This window comes from Natator depressus, chromosome 14 (genome assembly GCF_965152275.1).
Source record: "Natator depressus isolate rNatDep1 chromosome 14, rNatDep2.hap1, whole genome shotgun sequence".
Taxonomy (NCBI): Eukaryota; Metazoa; Chordata; order Testudines; family Cheloniidae; genus Natator; species Natator depressus.
In genome coordinates this window covers 35,452,829-35,476,649 of record NC_134247.1, presented here as the reverse complement: position 1 = coordinate 35,476,649, position 23,821 = coordinate 35,452,829, and the positions used below count along the sequence as shown (strand labels likewise).

General features: G+C 56.0%; 1 protein-coding gene across 1 annotated transcript in view; it reads right to left on the bottom strand.

Annotated features, from left to right (window-relative positions):
• The window catches only part of LOC141998860 (E3 ubiquitin-protein ligase TRIM11-like), a 78,664-nt gene extending 60,033 nt beyond the window's left edge, over positions 1-18,631 (bottom strand). The window contains exons 1-8 of the mRNA XM_074971833.1: positions 18,567-18,631; positions 16,079-16,167; positions 14,599-14,684; positions 13,671-13,883; positions 13,264-13,286; positions 12,388-12,500; positions 10,903-10,929; positions 4,147-4,328 (exon numbers count right to left, since the gene is read on the bottom strand). Coding sequence (XP_074827934.1) covers positions 4,147-4,328; positions 10,903-10,929; positions 12,388-12,500; positions 13,264-13,271 — 330 coding nt within the window. The 5' untranslated portion in view covers positions 13,272-13,286; positions 13,671-13,883; positions 14,599-14,684; positions 16,079-16,167; positions 18,567-18,631. The remainder of the gene's footprint in view (positions 1-4,146; positions 4,329-10,902; positions 10,930-12,387; positions 12,501-13,263; positions 13,287-13,670; positions 13,884-14,598; positions 14,685-16,078; positions 16,168-18,566) is intronic.
• Positions 18,632-23,821: the final 5,190 nt, after the last annotated feature.

The following is a 23,821-nucleotide window of genomic DNA, read 5'->3' as shown; positions in this document are numbered from 1 at the left end:
GGATGATTTAGTTGGGAATTGGTCCTGCTTTGAGCAGGGGGTTGGACTAGATGACCTCCTGAGGTCCCTTCCAACCCTGATTATCTATGATTCTATGATTGGGAGCAGGTGAGTAGTGAGGAGTTTTTTCTTTTTCTTTTCTTTTTCTTTTTTTTTTTTTTTTTGCGACTTATTTGATTTTGATGTGGGTCAGTGGTCCCTGACCGAAAAAAGGTTCCCCACCCCCACTGTAAATTGAGTGACAACACATTTTTATGTCTTTTTAGATAGCAAATAACATGTTGTATATTAATCTATTTAGCAACATGTTTTCCCATGTCATTACACAATACAATTCGATAAGAAATCACAATAATTATACCTAATTTCAGTGGGAAATGGGGAAAGGAACACAGGTATTTCTGACAGATATTTTATGTAAAAATTATCTATTTTTAGCTAAACTTTTCCCTGTAGGAAACACTGGGAATAACACTTAGCTTCAGCAGCTCAGGCCACCTAGAAACCAGCAGACAGGATGAAATCACAAATGAATCCATCAAAGGATAATTTTAGTGTATTTATTTTCAAATAATCAAGGTAAGTGTATGGCCCTCTGGCATAAATCACATATTGTGAATAAATCTTCAAAATGTATTATTACATTGAAAATGTTCATATGACCTCATGTTTAAAACAAAAAGTCATCTTCGCAATGCCATGTGATGCTCCTCCCCTCTTACTCTGCTCAGCTAACTCTGCACAAAACTCGATTTTGTAAAAGAAAGATTGCCTGAGCATTCCAGGAGATGGTGGACAAAACCAAGAGCAATTGCACTGAATTTCTTGTAGTTACTTTATTGATTTATGCCACCCCTCCCACCGCCCAAAAAAGTTTCCCAGTGAAGTTTCACCAAATCGTGTGGGAAATGTCTTTAATTGCCAGCAGCTTTAATACAATTAAGTTATTTGTGATTATTCAATGAAGGAATACAAGCCCTTCTCTATTTCTTTACCAAACTACATTTGTCCTGATAACCATGCCCAAGAAGAGCTTGGCAGTACATTGGTTGCAAATAATATTTCTAAAGAAAAACAAAGCATACAGTAGAAAAGATTTCTATATACATGAAAATAGCATCTGATGGTGCAGACTGTGTCTTGTTAATCGATGTGAGAAGGAAAACAAGAAAGGGAGGGTCATATCTTGATTGATTATATATAGGTAGAAAGTTTAAAATTATATGAATTAATTGTAGCAGAAGTTAATTGAAATATTTTTCTTAATTAATTCTGTCATTTTTTCACCCATTGCTTTTCAAATGTGCAGTGTGAGTCCTGCAAGAAGGGTGCAGTGCATGTACCCTGCCTTCCAGAGGGACCCAGTGGAGACACTAGGGAGTGACCCAGAGCAGCTGCACACGTGCATAGCTGTAATTTTTAGACACATGTACATTGTAAGTGAACAACCCAGTCTGACAGTTTAATAGTTATTTTGTTAAGGTAAATATTTTGAATTTACTGAAATACAAATGATGCCATTAAGAGACGGTAAACTTTAATGTAGATTTGAGGGAAGAACTGAAAAATAAATATAAACAATTCCATTTCTAAAAATGTTTCATGCTCGTTTTTGAAATACTGTTGAAATTTAAACTAAAATATTATTGTATTTATTCCGTGCAACAACATCATTTTCTAAATTAGACCAATCTCTCTCTCTCTCTCTCTCTCTTTTTTTTTTTTTCTTTCTCTAACAGGCAATACTTCCCCTCTTGCAAGCACTGAGTCTGGGAATAGCAAAGTAACTTTTAATTAAAAGGAAAAAGAACCCAGGATTAATTTGGAAAAAACACCATGGCCATGATTCAAAAGTTTGTGAGCATGAGCAAACACCCCTCCAGAATGTGCAGGCAGTGTCCTTTGCCTCATTTTCTCATCTTGTTGTGTGAGAAACTGAACGAATGTTCCTGTAACATGCTCCAGCCAGCCCTTTCCTCTGACTGCAGCCCTCACAGTTGCTGCCTTTGGTCAGTGAAGACCCAGAATTCAAAGTTGTGTTCATGTGAATTCACCCCCCACTCTGCTGCTGTTTGCTCTGCAGACAATAGCCACTGCACCGTCACTTTCTCTGCTGCCCCCCGTGTCTCTACAGCAACCTCTGCAAGGCCATGTCTTGAGGTTCCACCCAGCACTCAGTGATTTCAGGAATTAGTGAGGGAGCCTCACTGTTAGTGCAGGCTGGGCAGTTTCTTTCGCTAAGGCCAGGCCTACAGTACAGACCGATGTCCACACCCCTGAGGGATGTAGTCATACCAACCGTAACCCCATAGGTAGACAGCACAAAGTCAATGGGAGAGTGGAGTAACTCTCTCCCGTCAACATCAGAGCATCTTCAGTGAAGTGTGACAGTGGCACCAATGCAGTGTAGACATGCCCTGAGACACTGGCCCACACCAGGTCGAGGACTTAAAAACTGGTTATTAGTGATTTCAGCTCTAGTGATGGCTGAACAAAAGACTTATAACTGCGTGGAGAGAATCAAATGATATTTAGGACTCTTAGTCAGAGCCCACACCCCAAAATAGAAACTCCTGTTGTTCCCCTTCCCTTTGGCTGGGATGTGGTGTCCCCTGCTTAGCGAGTTCAGGTAGGTTGAGGCTGACCCATGCAGTCAAGGCAGGCTAAGCACAGTTCTGCTGCCTTTGCTCATACAATGAGGATAGCACCATTTCCTTACCCCTGCATTCAAATTTGTAGCCCAGCACCAGCCAAAGTTGACCGCTTGGGCAACACAGCTCCTGTCTGCTGGATACCTAGGCAGAGTGGGTTTGTTCATATAGACACGGTCGTGTCTGAAGTCTTTCCCTCCAGCTCATCACTAGATGGCAGAGGAGAGCGCATTCAGATCCTGCTTGCACCAGTATCATCCTGTGCCCAGAGTGGCCTATCACACTGCACCAGGTTGGAGCAAACACATGGGGAGGGAGGTGAAAACTGCCTGGGCTCCTTCTCGTGAGCGGGTCCCATTCACCCAGCCTGGGCCCATCTCTCACACAGCCCTGGGGCTGGGCTCACTCAGAATCACAGAATATCAGGGTTGGAAGGGACCTCAGGAGGTCATCTAGTCCAACCCCCTGCTCAAAGCAGGACCAATCCCCAATTTTTGCCCCAGATCCCTAAATGGCCCCCTCAAGGATTGAACTCACAACTCTGGGTTTAGCAGGCCAATGCTCAAACCACTGAGCTATCCCACTCCCCTTTCCCTGGCCGAGCTACTGAATCCCCTCCCACAGCTCTCCCCACCTCTCCCTCCATTGCACTGGAACCAGCTCCCCCAATGGCTGAGTCTGCAGCACAGAATGGCCGGTGGAGCAGGGCCCGGCACTCTCACTCCTGCCCCCGCACTGCCCCCTGTGGCTGTTTTACCCCCCTCCATGGGCAGAGACTCCCCTGGGGCAGGAAATGTTCCCCTTACTCACTCAATGGCCCCATCACACTCACTGGGTTCCTCTCCTCCTCTCTGTCATTTCTGCCAGGGGCTCTTCCTCCTTAGGGCCTCTCTCCCCTCCACTTCATTATACCCCCCAGTCTTCCTCTTGTGAGCTGGGCTCTTCCCTTCCTGCTGCTCCAGCCCCCTTCCCACCTCACCCTCAGCATCTGTTCCTGCCCTCCAAAGTCCTGCAGCCGGATTCCCCTCACCCCCTTCTCTTTGCCTCTTCCTTCTCCCAGCTCACAGGCCTGGGGCTGGGAACTGAGAGGGGAGGGGGTGGGGGGACAGGCAGGTGATGCCCTTTAGACCATCCCCATGGGAACAGGCCTGGGGGCTGGCAGTGCTGCGAGGGGCCAGTCTCTGCTGTGGGGTCACTGTCAGGGACAGAGATTCCCTCCGGCCACAGCTGGGACCGGGCAGATGATCAGGGGATCCACATTTGTACCTCCAGCACTGTTACAGGGACTGAAATAAGGGCAGAGCGTCCCGGAGTAGGTGCCAGTGGAAGTGAAGAGATGGGACCTGTCAGTCACATTGTAAAACGAGACCTAGCCTGCCTCAGAGTCCAGGAAAATTCCCACCCAGCTGGACCTGACACTCGTGAGTGTGACCTTCCCCTTCCTGCTCTCAGATTTTCTACAAACGCCAAGAGTCCATCTCGTCTTGTCTCCCACCTCCACCTCCCAGAAATGCCTCCCACCCGTGAACCCTTCAGAGCCCAGGACACAGGCAGAAGTATCAAATCTCTCAGGACTGTCAGGCAGATCCTGGCATGTGTCTCCGTATCTCACAGGTTTCCGATCCTCAGACAGGACGAGTTGGGGATTGTCCATCTCTGGATCCAGAGTCACGTCCACTGGGGAGAGAGTCACAGAGTCAGTGCTGGGGGCAGGGGCTGGCCACTGGGATCAAAGAGAAATTGACCTGCATCCCCGTTAATTGCTGGGGGTGGGGGGCGGGAGAGGTGTGTGTTTGTTGCCTAAGGGGAGTCTGCCTGTGAGGAGACAATGAGCAGGAAAGGGCACCAGGACTGGGGTTGGGAAGGTGTCAGTGGTGGTGGGGGAGGTGACAGGAACAGAGGGGGGTAGAGGGGCAGAGAGGGGGGCAGGCAGAAGGGCAAAGGGGGCAAAAGGAGAGGGCACCAGGAGGACAGAGGGGGGTGAGGAGAGGAGCAAGTTTCAGGGGGCTGCAGGAGGTGAGGGGAGGGGTGGGCACCAGGGGAGAAGAAGGGGACAGACCCCAGGGGGGGCACAGGGAAGCAAAGGAAGGGGCGGGCACCAGGGGCAGAGGAGTGTGAGGGAAGGGGGGAGCGGGAAGGAAGGGGAGGGACAGGTGTCAGGGGGTGGGGAGGGTGAGCAGTGGGACAGGTGCCAGGACCATAGGGGGCATGAATGGGCAGGCATCAGGGGGACAGAGTGAAGCAGGAGCCCGGGGACAGAGGGGCTGGCTAGGGCAGGGGCAGTCACCAGTTGGTGGAGGAGGGCAAAAGGAGGGGCAGGTGCCAGGCATGTGTGGGGGGTGAGGAGAGGAGCAGGTTCTGGGGGGAAGAAGGGGGTGATGGGAAGGGCAAGTACCAGGGACATAAAGCACGAGTGAGGGGCAGGGCTGGTGCCAAGGGAAAGAGATGAGGGGAGGGGTGGAGACCCGGGGCAAAGGGGGGAAAGGGAAGGGGCTCACACCAGGGGATACTAGGGATGAACAGAGGGACAGGCACCAGGGGGGTAGAAGGAGGGGCTGGCACCAGAGGAAAAGGAGGGGCTGCAGAAGGTGCAGGTGACAAGGGGAAAAAGAGGGGTGAGGGGTAGGACAGGTGGCAGAGGGGTGAGGCAAACTCCAGGGGGCAACAGGGCAGCAAGGGAAAGGGCACCCATAAAGGGGGTGAGGGGCATGAGGGGTAGGTGCCAGGAAGACAGAGGTGGGGCGAGGGAAGGGGTAGTCACCAGGAGGGATGGGGCGGGGGGCGTTGAGCAGAGGGGCAGGTGCAAGGAGGGGAGAAAGGAGAGGCGTAGGTACCAGGGGGCAGAGTGGGGACAAGGGAACAGGCAAGCACAAGGGGGGGCAGAGTGTGGGGTATGGTGATGTGGGCACCAGGGGGCGGGAGAGAGAGGGGTAGGACCCAAATGTTAGGAGAGGGTGAGAGGAGGGTTGGGCACTGGTGGGGCAGTGATGGCATGAGGGGAGGGGCAGACACCAGGGGGTCCAAAGTGGGGCAAGGGTAGGGGTTTGCACCTGGAGGCAGATGGGGTAATGGTAGAGATGGGGCAGCGGAGGAGTGAACAGAGGGGCTGGCACCAGGGCACTGGGGAGGGGGGAGGGATGCAGGTGTCAGGGAGGCAGAGTACGAGGGGAGGGGAGGGGGGAGAACTAAGGGGAAGATGGCAGGGGGAGGGAGGCAAGGGAAGGGGCTTATGCCAAGGGGAGAGGTGGGGGCCAGGGCGGGAGAAGGGGGAGGCACCAGGGGCAGAGTGGGGGAGAGACAAATGCCAGTGGGACAGTGGTGGGGCAGGCACCAGGGGAAAATGGGGGGTGAGAGGAAGGGTGGTCATCAGGAGGTGTAAGGGTAGGGGAAGGGGTGGGTGCCAGGGGGCTAGAGAGTTACAAGGGGGCAAGGGGAGGGGCAGGTGCCAGGGGGACAGTGGTGAAGCATGGAATGGGGCAGGCACCAGGGCCAACAAGGGGCAAGAGGAGGTATTAGGGGCAGAGGGGGGCAAGAGTGTTGGATCATATTAAAGAAGTTCTGTATTAAAATCACAAATGAGTTTGATTCCCCATAGTTTAAATTCCAGGGTATTACTAATTAAGAGGTCTCTTGGTTTTTGGTACTGTTTCTCTCCCTCTACCTGTGAAACTTGCAAGCTGCTAATTGCGTTAGTACATTCTAAGACAGAGTCTGTTCTCAAAGCAATTCACAGAGAGAGAGACTCAAAGCAATACTCTGTAACAACAGAAACAGCACCCAGAGACTCCCCGCCCTTTTGCTGTATTAACAATTGTGATTAAAATAGAGATAGAGGATGTATGTGGATGGATGCTTGGTGTGGATAATAATTGAATGATCAGGGAGGTGCCAGCCTAAGAATCCAGTGGCCATCGGCTGAAGAAGGCGTCAAGTGGAAATAACCAGAGGACCCCCGGAGGGCAGACTGGAATCCACCCAACAGCCTCAAGAATGGGAGAACCAAAGAACAAGATAACATCTTGGAGCCGTCAGGAATGTGCTATCTGCTGATTGATTCAGCAACGGCATGATGAAGCAATTCCCGTAGACTGGCATAGGAAGAAATTCCTATAAAAATAGACTCTAAAAAGTGAGAACTTTGGGGTCTGATTCTGCAAACCAACTTCCAGGAGCATCAGATGAGCATCTGACAAGGCCCTGCTCCCTCCTTGTGTCCAGGCCACCTGGCCAGTGGCTTGGCATGAGCAACTCTAAGGCTGGTAACTATGATAACAACCTTGCAGAACCTGTGTGTGTGTGTGTATGAATGAATGTGTGAATAAATATGAGATTGAATGGAATGTTATAGCTATAACTAACTGCTTACTATGATTCTTTCTGTATTCACAATAAATGTGGTATTTTGCCTTTTTCCCTTTAATAAGATCCTGCTGGTTTTTAATTTATTGGTATAACAAGAGAAGAGGTGAGCGCCTGAGGGGCAGGGGTTGGGGCAGGTGCCAGGGGACAGAAGGGGGAAAAGGACGGGGCAGACAAAAGGAGGGAAGGGGGAGGAGAGGAGTGGGTGCCAGGAGAGGGGGGTGAAAGGAGGGGTGGCCAAGAGAAAGGCTGGGGGTGGGGCAAGTCATGGATGATGGGAGAAGAAGGGCATGAGGCGAGTGGGGTCAGTGGGGCAGACAGGGGGGAAGGGGAAACACGAGGACGGAAGGGGGCAAGGGGAGGGGCTGGTGTCGGTGGCAGGAGGAGTGAGGGAAGAGGCAGGCACCAGGAGGGTGCAGGGGGCAAGGGAAAGGGCAGGTGTTAGGGGGATTGAGCACAAAGGCAGACACACAGAGGGCCGAGGGACAGGCACCAGGGGGCAGACTTGGGGGGTGGGGGTGATGGGAGAGTTGGGCACCAGGGGAAGAGGGACACAACATCACCTTCATATTGGTGCACATAACAAAATTCACAGGGTGGGGGTGAGGCTGAGGGGTTCGGAGTGTGGGCTGGTGCTCAGGGCTGGGGCAGAGGGTTGGGGTGGAAAGATGTGAGGGCTCCAGCTGGGGGTGTGGGCTGTGGGGGCAGGGATGAGGGGCTCAAGGCTGGGGCAGAGGGTTGGGGTGGGGGCTCTGGTGTGGGGCTGGGGGGCTCAAGGCTGGGGCAGAGGTTTGAGTGCAGGGGATGAGGGCTCCAGCTGGGGGTGCAGGCTCTGGGGTGGGGCCGAGGCTGAGGGATTTGGGGTGCAGGAGGGCGCTCTGGGACTACAGCAGGGAGAGAGGACTCTCCCCAGCTCTCTCCCTGCAGCAGCACCTTGGCTGAGAGGGAGAGGTGCCTCCCCCACACCGCGGCAGCTCTGGGGATGGGGCTGCGGGATAGGTGCCCCTCCCCCAGCCCTGGCAGGTCCGGGCCAGGGCTGGGGTCAGGCCACCACTCTCCTAGCCGTGGCAGGCTGGGGGAAGGGAGAGGGGCCCGTTCCCTGAGCGCCTGGGAGGCATAAAATTAGCTGCTGTGCAGCCATGTGGCTTACAGAGAACTTACATTATGGATCAGTAATGACTCAGTCACTGGAGCAGAGGAGCTGGAGTCTGGGACTCCCAGGTGCGGCCTGACCCACTGGGCTGCAGGGTCATTCTCACTCGCACGCTCTGGCCCAGGGCCCATGGCAGTGTTTAGACATGGGGGCCATTGTCAGCAGGAGAGATTTAGGGAGCCCCACATCTGACACCAGGAGCCCAGCGGTTCCAGCCCTCACCTAAGGTGGGGAGACCCCCATTCCAATTCCTGCCCCACATCCCATGGGGGGATTGAACCTGGGGCTCCCCGCTGAGGGCCAGGCCACTGGGCTAAAGGGGAAGCGGCGGCACCTTCTTCGGTTCATTGAAACTAGTCAGCAAACTCGACATGGATTTGCAAACAGTTTCAGTCGACTATTTGTCCAAAACATTTCCCCCAGCTCCACTCCAAACCTGTCTGAGCAAGTTAGGAGCCCAAACCCCAGTGAATTGCAGAGAGTGATAGTCAAAATCCCCAGAAACACACAGTGACGGGCAGGCCAGGCTCAGGACATCAGCTATGAAACACTCCAGAACTGCTATTTAATTTGCCCTGGGCCCCTGATCTCAGCCCCACAAATCAGGCTGAAAATGGAGACTCGGCTCCAGCCTGAACTCTCTGCCCAGAGCGATAGATTGTCCTATGGACGCTGCGAGTGGCACAGACCCTCTGCAGCTGCACCTGGGCGTATCCCAGAACAGATGATGGTCCCAGAGACCAGCTCACAGCCCCAGGGGCTCAGGTGTCTCCAGCTAACACTGTGACCAGCCACCCCCCTCACTCTCACTAACCAGCCCTGGGTCAGACACGCTGGGAACATTCACACCCAGACTCTGGAGACACTTTGGGTTCGTCTATACAGCCCACGGCACCAAGTCCCAGAGCCGGGTGGACAGACTCTGTCTAGTGGGGTTCATACCACAGCACTAAAATAGCCATGCAGATGTTTGGGCTCAGGTTTTGAGGTCTTACATGACATTGTTTGCTGAACGCCCCACCTCAAGCTTCAGAACCTGAGCTCCAGCCCAAGCCCCAGCATCTACACAGCTGGTTTTAGCACCATATAGCGAACCCCGTGAACCCGAGTCTGTCCCCACAGCTCTGGGTGGTGCAGACAAACCCTTTGTGTATAAAACGTGACTTTTCCCAAAGCCAAACACTCGATTTTCTCTCTGCGCCCAGCCAGATTGGCCTGAAATGTCCAGTTTTCTCCCCAGGCTGGAGAGCAGTAAGGAGACTCAAGGGGAAGCAGTTTAATGTCACCCCCCCCCCCCCCCCCGGCTCCTCCCCTGGGATCTAGATGCCCCGATTTTGCCAGCAGAGTGTGAGAGTCCCCTCCATGGAGATCTCTGGCCCATGGCGCTGACATTCTGCCCGGTGAGTCTGCCCATACGCTCCCCACAGAGTTTACAGGCTCCACAGGCCCCGACAGGAAGAGATTTCTCTGGGATCCTGAGCTCTGACAGCATTTCTGCTCCTGGCCCAGCTCTCCCTGCCCCTGCGGTGCTGACAGGCTGCACCTTCTGGGAGAGCCGGGTCTGCCCCTCACAGCGCACATGGGGACATTGTCTGTGTCCACGTCCCCTTCTCCCCATTCCTGGGATGGAAACAGCAGCCCCAGGGCCCCTCCTTTCATCCCCCAGGGCAGGGGAGCGAGAGCCCTCAGCCTCCTGGGCAGTGGGGCCTCCCAGCACCCATTCCTGGGTCAGCATGAAAGTGTCTGCACCTGGAGAGCTCTGCGCACCTGGCAAATACCCAGACGTGCCCCTGGGATCAGGGGCTGGTACTTACCCCACCCACTCCAGGAGGAGAGGGGGTCTTGGAGCCACCCATGCTGCTCTTGGCCTGGATGCAGCCAGCTCAACAGGTGACAGAGCCAGTGCCCTGAGCTGTCAGAGCCGTCACTGACGGGGCAGGAGCATTGTGGGGTAACACTGGGGGCTGTGTGCACGGCTGGGCTGTTATTCCAGTGATCTCGGCGCAGACTGGCTCAGTGAATGCCCTCTCAGTGACCAGCCTTGCTCCAGTCCAGTCTGACCCACACGGTGGCTGTGACGTCTCTGCGCTGCTGGGAGCGTGTGTGTGTGGATGTGAGGGGTGGGACAGGCCAGATTTCCATGCTGCAGACAAGCAGGGCGAGGAGGCCAGGGGCCCTGCAGAGCCGGCTCCACTCCTGAGAGCCTCAGGGCTTGGCCAGATGAGAAAGCTGCACTGGGTTCATTTAAACTGCTTTAAAAATGCTGCAGTGACCCGGTGCAAACCCGTGTGACTCTCCCAGCTCTGTGTGGATGGGGCTAATCGGGTTTAGCTCCATGTTGGTCAGGAACCAACCTGAGCTGAACCGAGCTCTGCCACTGCCAGAGCAAAATACAGGAGTCTTGGCACAAACTGGAACCCGTCTAACCGACCTGCTCCTGGCAACACCCATGAACAAGGCAGAGGAGACGGGCTCAGGGGGATGGGGACTTGTTTATCCAGGGCTGGGCTGGGGTCATGGTGCTGCTCTCAGCCCCTCCCTGGGTTGTTCCTGCACAGGGGTAGGCTCTAGGGTCTGTTATTGCTCCTCCTCCCCCATTGGGGGTGTATCCCCTCCCACATCGGCTGTGTCATCTCCCAGCTCTGGAGCCCTGGGCACGGTGCCAGGAGGGGCAGCAGGGAGTGAATCTCTCCCTGGGGAGGGAGTTGGAGTCATGGATACAAGATCATCTTCAGTTACCTGCGAATCCTCGGGCTCTTCTGAGTCCTGGAACAACCAGCAGAGAGAGAGAGGTGAGAATTCACCCAGCAGAGTCACCCGGAGCAGGGATCAGGTACATACACGGCCCCCTTCCCCACAGCACCTGGCTCCGCACCATCTCACAACAGACCAGGGTTCAACAGGCTCTGACTCCCCCTCGTCTTTTCTGTCCCATGTTCCCTGGCTGGGTTTCTCTCCTGTGCAGATCACATCACACCCGTCCAGCCCAGGGGCTGCTCCATGCTGGGGAACAGGCTCCCAGCACCTGTTGTGCCCTGCCCTAGAACAGGGACCCAGGATTCCCACCTCTCTTTGCAGCCAGCCCCTCTGGAAGGAAAGAGAGAAAAACCCATCACTGGCGTGGGTCAGTGTTCCCAGGGCTAGAAGTCACAGCTCTCTGTCAGACACTGCGATAGGGACCATGGGGACTAAGGCCAAGGAGGCAGCTTCTCATAGGGATTTCGGCACCTAACCATGCAGAGAGGCCGCTGGGATTTCACAAGTGCCAGAACAGGGGAGGTGCCCAACTCCTATGGATACCAATGGGAGTTAGGTGCCTAACCTGCTCTGGGGCTTCTGAAAATCCCACCAGGTGCGTGTTTGAATCATTAGGCACCTAAATACCTCTGAAAATCTGGCCCAAGGTGCTCAGACACTAGGGCCCAGATGTTCAGCTGGTGTCAATCAGTGAAGCTCCGCTGACGTCCAGGGAGCGGAGAATCTGGCCGTGAGTCTGTGATAACATCTTTCACATTTACGAATACAGACTAACACGGCTGTTACTCTGAAACCTATCTTTCACATCAACCACCTACGAACGTTACCAGGAAATCTCCCCTTGTCCTTCGCGCAGGATGTATTGGAGGGAGACGCTCCCCTTGCACAGCAGGAGGGTGCGGCCTCAGGGACAGCGGGGGAGGCACTTTCACTCCCAGCTCCTGTTCTCAGCCATTAACGTCTTTATGGGAAATCAGCCTTTCTGCTCTGAACAGCTTCCCTGGGCTCAGATACCCACCAGACGCTGCCCAGGAGGAGTAACTGGGGTTTCTCAGTGAATCCAGCTTGGCCTTTTCAGGCCCTTTGGGCTGCGTTTCTCTGAAGGCTGATGTGACTGGGTTTAACTGACCAGCACAAATACCCCTGGAAAGTGAACTCCCAGCTCCCTCTCTGGGCGCCTCCCCCAGAACAGAGACAGTCACCGCCCAGGACCGCGGCTTCACGTTCAACCCGCCAACTCCCATTGCAGAATTCCAGACCCGAATTCCAGAACTGGAGCATTGAGCCACAAATCAGAGTGAGCGAAATACATGACAATTGTGAACAACCAACACAGCCGAGAGCATCAGCATCACACAGGCACTGACAATAAACCAAAGAGCAGGTGCTGTCACTCCCAGCAGTCTCAGCTTGCCTTGGGGGAGCCTCTCCCCCCACCCCAATACAACAAGAGACAAACTCCCTTACCCAGGAATCCCGTCACAGCCTCCTGGAGATTGTTCTCTCCAGGGAAATCCCAGATTCTCTTTTCCAGCTCAGGGGACTTGGGCACCGGATGCAGAGATGTCTCGTCCTCACCCCTGCAGAGACACAAGTGCTTTTATTCCTCCCCCTCCTTGGCCCTAAGTTCCCGCCCCCCAGAGCCAGACAGGGGAGTGGGTGGGAGCTGAGCCACAGGCAGAGATAATAGGGCTGGGACCTCTGCTGCCCAGAGAATTCAGTGCCTGCACAATCTGCCAGGTCACAGCCTGGAGGGCCTCTCTCCATCCAGAGAGAAAACCCAGCCCGGGCAGTGCCAGCCCCAGCTCCCCGCACACCCGGCCCATGTGCCCCACAGGACCTGGAGGAGCCGCTCCCAGGGCTCAGAGAGGGGCCCATTCTCCAGACCCAGCCTCTCCTCAGCTTCTCCTCTCAGCGTCCAAGGGTCCTGGTCACTCCCCATGGGGTGGGAGGCTCTGGGACGGGGACACTGCCCCACTAGGGCCAGGGCTAGGACACTCGGTTCTTTCCCCACAGGCCCCTGGGCCCCTCTCACATGGGACAGGCTTTGGGCCAGGTCCCAGCTGGGCCCTCAGGGTGACAGGCCCCCAGCCCCATTAATGATCCCAAGCCAGCCTGGCCCCAGGGAGGATTCTCCAGCCCAGAGCTGTGGGGCAATCCCCTCCCCAGGGTGAGTCACCCAGAAACAGCGGCAGCAGTCCCAGGCAATGGGGACTAGGGGGGCTGGATCCAGAGGGTGAGACCCTCCCACGGTCAAGGTGCTCGAGGCTGGGTCTGTAGCCTGGTCTCTGAGTCGCTTCCCAGCATGACGGGGCGTGAGGGGCAGATGGAGCCTGGATATACCTGCTCATGGTGCTTCTGACACCCTAGAGGGGAAGGAGAGACAGAGCAGAGAGTCAGTGCCCATGGCCCAGCCCAGCCTCCTTCCCCAGATGAGTCACTCTGCTCTCTCAGCCCCACAGGCTGCTCCCCCAGTGGGTGGAGGCACTAAAGGGCTGTGTTAGTGGGAGCAGAGTCTCTTTCACACCAGCTGCTCAGCGGGGATGGCTGGGCCCCCTGCACTAAGCCCCAGGGCTGGAACAGCCTTTCACCAGCCTCCCCAATGGCCCAAATTCCTGTCTCTCTGCAGACCCTGGCCCTGCAGATATCCCGGGCCGCACTCTCTGCACTGAGTTACCCTGTGAGCCCGAGTAACCCAGGGGCCGTCCCCTCCCTGCACTGGGCTCTGGGCACATCTGACACAGTCTCACCTGCAGCAATTCCGGCACCGGCTGCTGACACTTCCCCTCCAGCTCTGTGATCAGGGTGCTGAGCCGGGAAATCTCCTCACCTAGGTGTGTGGCGTTTTCCTACCTCCTCCTCCCAATCTCCTCATCCAGCTCTTCCAGCCGGGCCAGCAGGAGGCGCTCTTGTTCAGCCAGGAACTGGCGCAGCCGCTCACACTCGGACACCACCATCTGCCTCTGGGGTGCACAGAGAGACGCAGGGGCAGGGCAGGGACAGGGGGAGAGCGGGGTGAGTGGGGGGTCATGGGAAATGGCAGAAAGCTTTGTCCAAGCTGCACAGAGCATTTCATTCAATACCTTTGCCAGTAGAACTGTCTGCACTAGGTCTTTTGCTCGTATGAAAATGTGACCAAAAATCACCAGTCATCCCCCACCTCCCATCACTGTACCAGCAACAGATAGAAGTGGAGACCAGGCCTTGGCGAATGGTGCTGCCCAAACTGCCCAATGGCATCACTGGAACGTCTGACACTGAAACCCTGGGATCAGCACAAATCTCCCCCTGCTACACCCTGACCCCGCCACATCTGAGCCTGTTCAGCAGTTTTACTGGCCTCTCCCCCTGCCCCCAGTGCTAGAGAGGCAGAGCCAGAGGCTGCTCCCAGCTACCCCGCTGTGAACCCCTTGACTCCAGTGGGAATTCACACCAGGGTCCCAGAGGAGTCTGACCCTGACCCCACTGACTTCAGTATGGTCACTCCTGATTTACACCAGGTACCCGAGAACAGAGTCTGCCCTGCACTGGTTAAAATGACCCTGAGCTGTCTCCCTGCATTGACATTGGAAACCGTTTAACCTTCTGAATGACCCAGACCCCAACCAGCGCAGAGACCCCCCTGGTGCCGTCGGTGACACCCCTATGCAAACCGGCTGGGCAGGGCAGGGCACCTACCAGGAGCCTCTAACTCTCCTTGGCCCAGTCAGATTTCAGTCCCAGGAGCTCTTCTCTCTCCTCCTGCAGATGGCTCAGGATTGCTCCTGCCAACACAGACAATGGCTCTGGAAGCTGGTTTGGGGTCATTGGTTTGTGCCCAGCGACAATATTGTCACGGAGCAGAGTGAGGCTGTGGGAGCAGGTCCCGCTTCTACAGCCTGCTGAAAAAGTGACACTCCAAGGTAACTCCCCAGGCAGAGCCGCTGGGCCTGGCCCACTCTGCCCTTGCACCATCATCTCCAGAACATGGCTGTTTCCCTGCCACAGGTCCAGTTCTTGAACAGCTCTGGAACAGTCCCTGGGAGGAGCCCTTTACTGTGGCAGCCCCCTTAGGGTCACACTTTTTCCAGTGAGGAAAGCCACTTGGCTTCACCACCTCCTGACTCTGAATCTCAGAGCCTTCAGCACCCCTGCTTCACGTCAGCAAGTCCACCTGAGTTGGACAGGGAGACTTGTGCACCCCAAGTGAGCAACGTACCCCCACTTCCTTACTCTGGAGTGACTCTCAATCAGCATTGTAAAAGCAGAGGGGTTTATTACAGTCAGCAGGCAGACTGCAGGCCAAATCTGGACCACCAGATGCTTTTGAGCAGATCCTGAAATCTTTTTATTTATTTATTATCATGATTGTTATTATTTTTTATTATTTTCTCTGAAGTCTGGACCTTGACTATGCCTTGACCAAGAAATCTGGACCTTAATAAAAGATAATTGACTATCCCTGGTTTTTTACATGTCTGGAACACAGCGCGGACAGTGCTTAGTTAACACAGAAAATGGAAAGATACAGCATGGTCCATCTGGGTCAATCCCAGAGCCCTCTGTAGTCTGAACCCAGAAACTGCTCTCCTGCCTCCAGCAGCCCACACTTAGAACCCCACCTCCAGCTGGGCACACTTGGCTGGCTTCCCAAGGAAGGTGGGCCATCCCTGGTCATTTATTGTTTGGGGCCAAATGTCCAGGCAATTGGAGTGGCCATTGTCTTCTGGGACACTCCATGGGTATGGGGCCCCAGGCAGTTAGGTGTCCGTCATGCCTGTATTGCTGGGTCTCTACAACAAGTAAACACCCTCCCGCTTCCCCGCAGCTAGTTAACCATGGGTAAGCCGAAGATTTTGTCACGGATATTTTTAGTAAGTCACGGCAGGTCATGGGCAATAAAGAAAAATTCACAGAAGCCCCTCAGCTGTCCATGACTTTTACTAAAAATATCCCTGACAAAATGGAGAGCTCAGCTGTGAGGTCCCCACACTGCTTGCAGCGGCTGGGCAGCTGTCGGGGCCTGCTGGGAGCTCCGAGGGCCTGCACCGCCCCTGGCAGCCAGGAGCTTCCGGAGCTGTCTGCACATGCCAGCCGCTGGGAGCTGAAGTCATGGAGGTCTCTGGAAGTCACGGATTCCGTGACTTCTGCAACCTCTGTGAAAAACTTATAGCCTTACCCATGTGTGACCCATGCGTGCTTGTTGTGGTGCTCTGTCCCCCTTTAGTGGCACCCAGGCCAACTAAAGGTTTATGAACCTCCTACAACCTTGGAGAAGAGAAATAGGTCTTTTAGCTCACGCAGTAGAGCAGAGGTGGGCAAACTATGGCCCATGGGCCACATACAGCCCGCAGGACCATACTGCCCGGCCCCTGAGCTTCTGGCCCAGGAGGCTAGCCCCCGGCCCCTCCCCTGATGTTCCCCCTACCCTGCAGCCTCAGCTCACTGTGCCACCGGCGCAATGCTCTGGGTAGCAGGGCTGTGAGCTCTTGCCAGGCAGCGCAGCTGCAGAGCCGCGGCCTGACCTGATGCTCTGTGCTGCGCGGTGGCGTGGCTGGCTCCAGCCGGGGGCACGGCTGCCTGTCCTGGTGCTCTGGGCGGCCAGCCACTGGTGCTCCAGGCAGCGTGGTAAGGGGGCAGGGAGCGTTGGATAGAGGGCAGGGGAGTTTGGGGTGGTGGTCAGGGGGTGGGGGTGTGGATAGGGGTCAGAGGGCGGGGAACAGGTAGGTTGAATGGGGGCAGGGGTCCTGGGAGGGCAGTCAGGAAGGGGGGGGGGGTTGGATGGGGCAGCAGGGGGCAGTCAGGGACAGGGGTTCCAGGGGCGGTTAGGGAGAAGGGGTGGTTGGATGGGGCAGGGGTCCTGGGGGGAGTGGCAGTCAGGAATGAGAAGAGGGGTTGGATGGGACGGCGGTGGGCAGTCGGGGGGGACAGGGAGGGATGGATGGGGCAGGGGTCCCCAGGGGGCTGACAGGGAATAGGGGAGGTTGGATGGGGCAGGAATCCTGGGGGGGGGAGATCAGGGGGCAAGAAGCAGGGGGGGTCAGATAGGGGGTGGGGGCCAGGCCACGCCTGGCTGTTTGGGAGGCACTGCCTCCCCTAACCGGTCCTCCATACAATTTCAGAAACCCGATGTGGCCGTCAGGCCAAAGAGTCTGCCGGCCCCTACAGTAGAGACTCATACATTAAGCTCCACAGGTTCCCCTGGTTTGATCCCAGCTGAGAACAACTGGGGTTTGTCGGTGTTAAACGTGCACCACATAGGGGACACTGACGCACACACAATATTCATTCAAAATATTATGAAAAATTCCCACTGCACAACAATCTCATTATCAGGCAGCTCCCTGGCTCTAACCCAGGGCTGGTCAGACACACACGGGGGGCTCCGCAGCTGCAGAGAAGTTGCCCTGACACCCGCAGCCAAGCAGAGAACTGTTCCCTCCCCTGTACTCCTGGGCAGCCTCCTCCATGGGAGCCAATCACCGTGTGGGCGCGGCGCGGCCGGGATCTGTCACACACCAGGCAGATGGGGATTGATCCTCCGCGCAGGAGAGTTTCAGACAGTGGGGGATTTAGAGTTAGTGGGGCCCTGTGCTCAGCTTCATTTTTGCTCCCACGTGGAGGTAGCATTCTCTCTTATTTCACCCTCCCCCCCCCCCCGCCGCCCCGTTTTTCATTCTTTTTTCTCCATTCTCCTCCTGGGGCTCAGGGTGGAGATGCGGGGTCTGGGCGGGAGTTAGGGTGCGGTAGGGGGCTCAGGGTTGGGGTTGCGGGATCTGGGCAGGAGATAGGGTGCGGGGGGGGGGCTCAGGGTGGAGATGCGGGATCTGGGCGGGAGTTAGGGTGCGGGAGGGGGCTCAGGGTGGAGATGAGGGGTCTGGGAGGGAGTTAGGGGGTGGAAGGGAGCTCAGGGCTAGGGTTGCGGGGTCTGGGCGGGAGTTAGGGAGCGGGAGGGGGCTCAGGGCTCGGGCAGGCGGGGGGTGCAGAGTACTTACCTGGGGCAGCTCCTGTTCGGTGGGCGGGGGTTGGTGGCTCCGCGCGGCGCGGCCCCCATGGCCCCAATTCTGGGAGCCGCCCTCTCCCCCACCAGGCAGGGCTGCCCCGAACGCAGGGGCTTTAGGGGCTGCAGGGTCCTGGGCTACGGGGGCTCTGGGCTGCAGCCTTAAAGCCCCTTTCTGAAGCCGGCCCTCCGAGCGTGGGCGGAGGACTCAGGAGGAGCAGGGGGCAGCCGGAGGCTGGAGAAGCGGCGCTTTCCCCTGCAAAGCTCCACTTCTCTCCGGCCGGCTGCGTGGCCACCCCCTGCTCCTCACTCTCCTGAGGCTGCAGCGAGCCTCCCGCCCTGCTCCCCTGCCTAGTCCCCCTCCCCACGGGGGGTGCTGGGGCTGAGCTGCCCGAGTGCCCGGCCCTGGGGCCCCCTGTTTTGGGGGGGACCCTGCCAGGGCTCCCGTGTTTAATGGTAAATCCGCCCCTGGTTTCAGAGCCTCCTGGTGCCTCACACACACTCGCGGCCCCTCGGGCTCTGGCCCCGCCTGCAGCCTCAGGCGTTTCACCAGGTTCCCCAGCTGCCTGTTGGGCCGCAGGTTTCTCTGCAGCGGGGGCAGGAGACGTTTGGCTCCGGCTCCCCCCAGCACTGGCTGAGGCAGGCCCGGCAGGAGTTGTGCACGCACTCAATAGACACCGGGTCTGTGAAATACTCCAGGCAGATGCAGCCAGTCACTTCGTCCTGGAAGTTCCCGGCCAGGTCCCTGGCAGCCCTGGCCCCCCCGGCACCGGGAACCAGCCGCTGCGGGTTAGTTTCACTTTCCTGAGCTCAGAGGAGCCTGTTCGGCTGGAGCTGGGGCGTTTCCTTCCTGCTGTTCCCAGCAGCCCCTGTGCTGAGCTGCAGTGAGCCACCCCCAGTGCCACAGCCCGGGGGCCAGGGGAGACAGAGCCACGGCTAGCGAAGGGTTAACACCAGCTCTTCCCCCAGACAATCTGTGCAGAGTTGGGGGATGGCTGGGGGCTGGTTCCGACAGGAGGCTGCCGCCTCCACTGTGATTTGGGATCCCAGGCTGAGTAGCTGCTGCTCGGTGGTGGGGTCTGTGCTAAGGAGAGAGCTTCATTAAAGCCCCTTCTGTGCCCAGCCGGGGCGGGGTGTCCTGTCCCTAGGGTACCTCCAGGCTTTGCTGACACCAACCCCTAAGCTGGAGGCTGTAAATGATGAGAGAAACCTGGGGGAAAGGGCCAGGGCCAGGCAGGAAAGTGACCCTGCAGAAAGGGCCCCGGGAGCCTTAGATCTCGCTGCCCCTGGGAATCTGCCCCCTTGTTGTCAATGTGCCAGCAGCAGAAGGGATCTGAGCTGTGTGAACATCATGAAGCCCCTGCCCTCACCCAGGTCTCAGCTCTGCTCAGGATCTGCCCCAGGGGAGCTACAGGGAGACCCAGGGAAGGGGAGGGCTGGAGGGAGCTGCCCACAGAAAGCAGTTCTCTGCCAGAAGGGATCAGAGAAGTTTACCAGGCCCTGAGACAGGAGGTGATTTAAACACAGTCCCTGACTGCATCACTCAGGCTCCCTGAGCTAGGACCCACAGGAGAGGGTGGGTCTGGGTCCCCCTACCACCAAGGGATGGACGGGGCCAGGGGTAGAGACTGCTGAGATCCCTGAACAGGGATGGCAACAGGAATACTGGACTTTGTGTTCCTGCTGTAACTTACTTTATTTCTGCCCTGTTGAAGAAAGAAGGGAAGAAACCTGTAAAGGGGAAACAGTGGAAAAGGGGTCAGGAGAGGCCCTGAGACAAAGGTCAACCCCTGGGACAAAGGTCCCACTAAAGGGGCTGGCGGTACTTTGGGTGGGGCCAGAGTCCTTTCAGACCTGAAAGCGAAGAGACACAAGTAAATCAGCTGGAGGACTGGAGTTACAGACAAAGACTGAACCAACTAAGGGAAACTGAGGCAGGGACTATCACAATTCTGCTGCAGACTGCCAGGGTTTCTACAGCACTAAGGTCCCTCAGTTATAGGTGCATGCCTGTTGATACAGATGAAATTAATGGGAGTTAGGCACCCAGACACTTTTGAAAATCCCACAAGGCATCTATGTGCATCCTTAGGTGCCTATGTACTTTTAAATGAGAGGGGGAGTTAGTTTCATTCTGTCAGTTTAAACAGATTTTTTTTATTTGTTTGTTTTTGTGACACTTATTCTACTGCAATACACCTGGGGGAAAAGATCTGCTTGTTCCAGATTCAGCCTCTCCATCTCCAATTATAGTCTGATAAAACTCCTGATGCACAGGACGATCCCCAACCAGCCCCAGAAGCAGCAGGGAAGACCAGGCTCTGCTGCCTGGATGATGCTGAAGGGAAACAGACTAATGACAGAATTGTACTTTTTCCAGGATGGAAAAGCTCTGGGATCTTGTCAGGCCTCCCCCGTGCACCGACAGACACACACAGGGGCTCAGCCACCCCACCTCCAGTTATTCTCCCCGATTCAGCTCCAGAGTTTCCCAGCTGAGGCCTGGGAACAGTGAGAAAACAGCCACTCGGTGAGGGGAGCTGGAGGGTCCCTGCTCTCTGGCTCGCGCTGCCCTCTCTATTCCCTGGCAGCTGTCATCCGAGGGAGGGGATGGCTCCTCTCTGGCACCTGGGCTCTGGGGTCAGGAACCCCTCAGTGCTCAGCAGGGCTGCTGCTTCAGCTCCCTCCTTCCAGCCTCCTCCCTGCTTCAGGGAGGGTCACCTGGCAGGGGGGCAGCAACAGCCTGGGATGCAAACTTCAGCCCTGGCCAGGCCCCAGTTAGTGTCACAGCCCCCTTTATGGTAAGGGAGTTACAGCCCCTCCTGCCCTGGTATTGCGGCGTCACCCAGGGTTCCCTGCTGCCCGTGTCAATGGCAGGGCCTGGGGACCCAGCAGGTCCCAGTTAGTGACTGAGTGTGGATGAAAAGTTCCAGTGGATTTTGCCCTTTTCTCTTTGATAACCCAATATTGATCAAACCCCCACAGACTTCCCCCATTTCCCATTGAATTCCCAAATTAGATGTAAAATCCCCTTCGACTCGGTCCCGTCTCTCTCATTATTGGTGACTGATGTACAATCTCCTCAGATTGTGTCACTTTCTGTCGAATTCTCAAATACTGATGTAAAATCCTACTCTGGCTCTGGGCTCCCCAGTCCCTGTCTGCCGCCACTTCCTGTTTCCAGGGAAACTGTTGCCCCAAGTCATTACCCCAGTGGTGGTGTTGGGGGGGGGGGGCTAAACCCCCAAAGGACCACCTTTCCACTTATGTCTGAGCATCAGGTTGTTTCCCCCTTTACATCAATTAGCCCCCCACCCTTTCCTCTTTAATAATTGAATGTTGATATAAAATCTGCTCCTGGTTGCTCTTTCCCATGTAATTACCAGTTACTGACAGAAAATTCTCTCCGATTGGGATTTCCCCCCGTCCTGTTTTAAGTGCAGCATCATCTCCTTTTTTGGAGGGAAACTGTTGCCCTGAGTCATTCTGCATGTTAGGGGGCTGCAGGGAAAGGGGGTCAAACCCCCCAGTGACCAACTTTCCGCCTCACGTCTCAGAATCAAATTGTTTCCCCCTCTACACACTTTAAAATTGACCTGTTGGTGGTGACTATCGGAGCCAGGAGCCTCCACCGTTTGGGAAACGGGGTCTTCCAGCTGCTAGTGGGACACTTGGCCAGACCTGATCTGGTTTTAGCCTCAGATGCAGCAGGATGAGGGGTCACTCCCCACCCAAGGGGGGCTGCTCTGTGTGTGGCTGGGTCCCTGCTCCACACAGGCAGCGCCCAAAGTGGCTGAAAATCTGCACTTAACCCCCCGCCTTGCCCTGCCATTGACATGGGAGGCAGGGAGCAGAGGGCGATGCTGGGGCAGGGAGCGGGATGGAACAGGAAGCTCCTTTGGTGAGTTGGAGAAGGCGGCAGCTGGGAAGGGCAGCTGGGAGGCTGGATTGGGTTAATTATTCAATCATTTGGAGAAATGGATCACAGGCTGCAGGGTATTTTATATCAGAATTTAATATTATTATTTAATGAGTCATTGGGAGTTTAACCCAGTCACTCAAGGTCCGGCCAACTGCCCTGGTAGCAGCTGGGCACCGCCGTTCCCCCATGTTCTGTTCTGTTCTATTCAGTCCTTACAACCCCTCATCCCCCCAGGGTCCCATTACCCTGTAGCCGGGCACCAGCCACACGACTCGCATTCGTCCCCCGGGGATTCTCTCCTGCTCCCTTCTCTCCCCCGGGGCAGGGATTTTAAATCTGTTTATTCGTTGGTGGATGTGGTGCCTGCCGCGCTCTGTGCGCTGGTGACATGAGGCAGGTCTAAGACATCCCCTGGGGCTGGGAACCCAATGTGGGGATGTTTGGGGCTGTTCCCGGCTCCTGCAGGAGTTTGTCCCACAGCCTGGGAGCGGCTCCTCTGCGGCCTCGCAGATCTCGATCAACAGCTCTGTGAGTGCAGGGACTCCGCTCCCTCCACGGCTCTGACTCCATCCTGGGCTTCCCCTCCACAGCACCTTCCCAGCCCATGTCCCTGGTCTGCACTGGCCTTTCTGCTGCTGGCTTCCCACTGGGGCCATGGGAAATGTCAGGGGAGGGGCCAGCCCAACCAGCTGTGTCCCTGCATGGTCCCGATTCCCAATTCTGCTCATTGTCAGACAGCCAGGCCAGGAATTAAAGTCAGGAAAACAGGAATAACGTGGATCTGAATGACATCTTTATTGGGTCTGTGAGATGACAGGGGTTAATGTCCCACACTCAGCATCAGCATCTCAGCACACAGGGGAGCCGTGCTGGTGCCTGGTTGTGTTACAGCAGGGAGATACAGAGAGAGAGAAACACAAAGGTAAGTGAATGTCTGTGAGGCTCTCATGACTCCCATAGTGTGTGTGGGGCTGGTAAACCATTTGCACCCTCTGCTAAATCAGCTGCATCACTAGGAGTGTGTACGATGAAACCCTTTTAACTCTGCAAAGCCAACCTGCTTCCAGCCTCCCCTGTCTGACCTCAGCACGACACTCTCCCAGCTCAGGGTCACCAGCTCCCGCCCCAGAGACAGCACCAAGGGGGAGAGCTGCTGGATCCAGAGCAGGGCAAGGAGGGGGCAGGTGTGTGGTTGTACAGGAAGGTGCCCAGGCAATGGACGTGGAAGTGGGGAGGAGCCATGTGGTCGGGTGAACATGTGGCGAGAACAGGAGACAAACTGCCTGGGCTCCTTCCCATGAGTTGGTGCCATTCACCCAGCCTGGGCCCCTCGCTCACACAGCCCTGGGGCTGGGCTCTCACTCCACTTCCCTGGGTCAGCTATCAAATTCCTTTCCCCAGCTCTCCCCACAACCCATCCCTCCATCACGCTGGGACCAGATCCACCACACAACTGAGTCTGCAGCACAGGGCAGCCCCGACAGCAGGGACCCAGCGCTCACTGCTGCCCCCTGTGGCTGTTTCACTCCCCTCCATGGGCAGAGACTCCCCCAAAGGCTGGAAATGCAGAGATGTTCCCATCTCAGAGTCAGATAACAGTTAATGTCCCTGAGGGGACCTAGGAATCCCCCAAACTGACTCCTCCTGCTCAGATACAGCCCCGCCGGTGGGTAACGCTGAGTGGGGGGCTATCAGGGCAGATAAAGGTCTCTCTCGTGCTGGTCACTGTGTGTAAAAGGGATGTAAATTCCTTTATAAGGCACTGGCCAGCATCCCAGTCATGGCCCCTCAGGGGCATCAGCTTAGCAACTTCCACAGACAGATCTCTAGTTCAGTGACTGGCTACAAGAGCTTCCTGAACCAATGATCCTTCCCCAATGGTGATGATATCCACGTCTCAGCACAGCTTCCTGAGCCTGCTCAAGGGCTGTCATAGGACTTCTGGGGTAATATTGCAGCAGCAGTGATATACTCAAACCCAGGAGCAAATAGGCAAAACT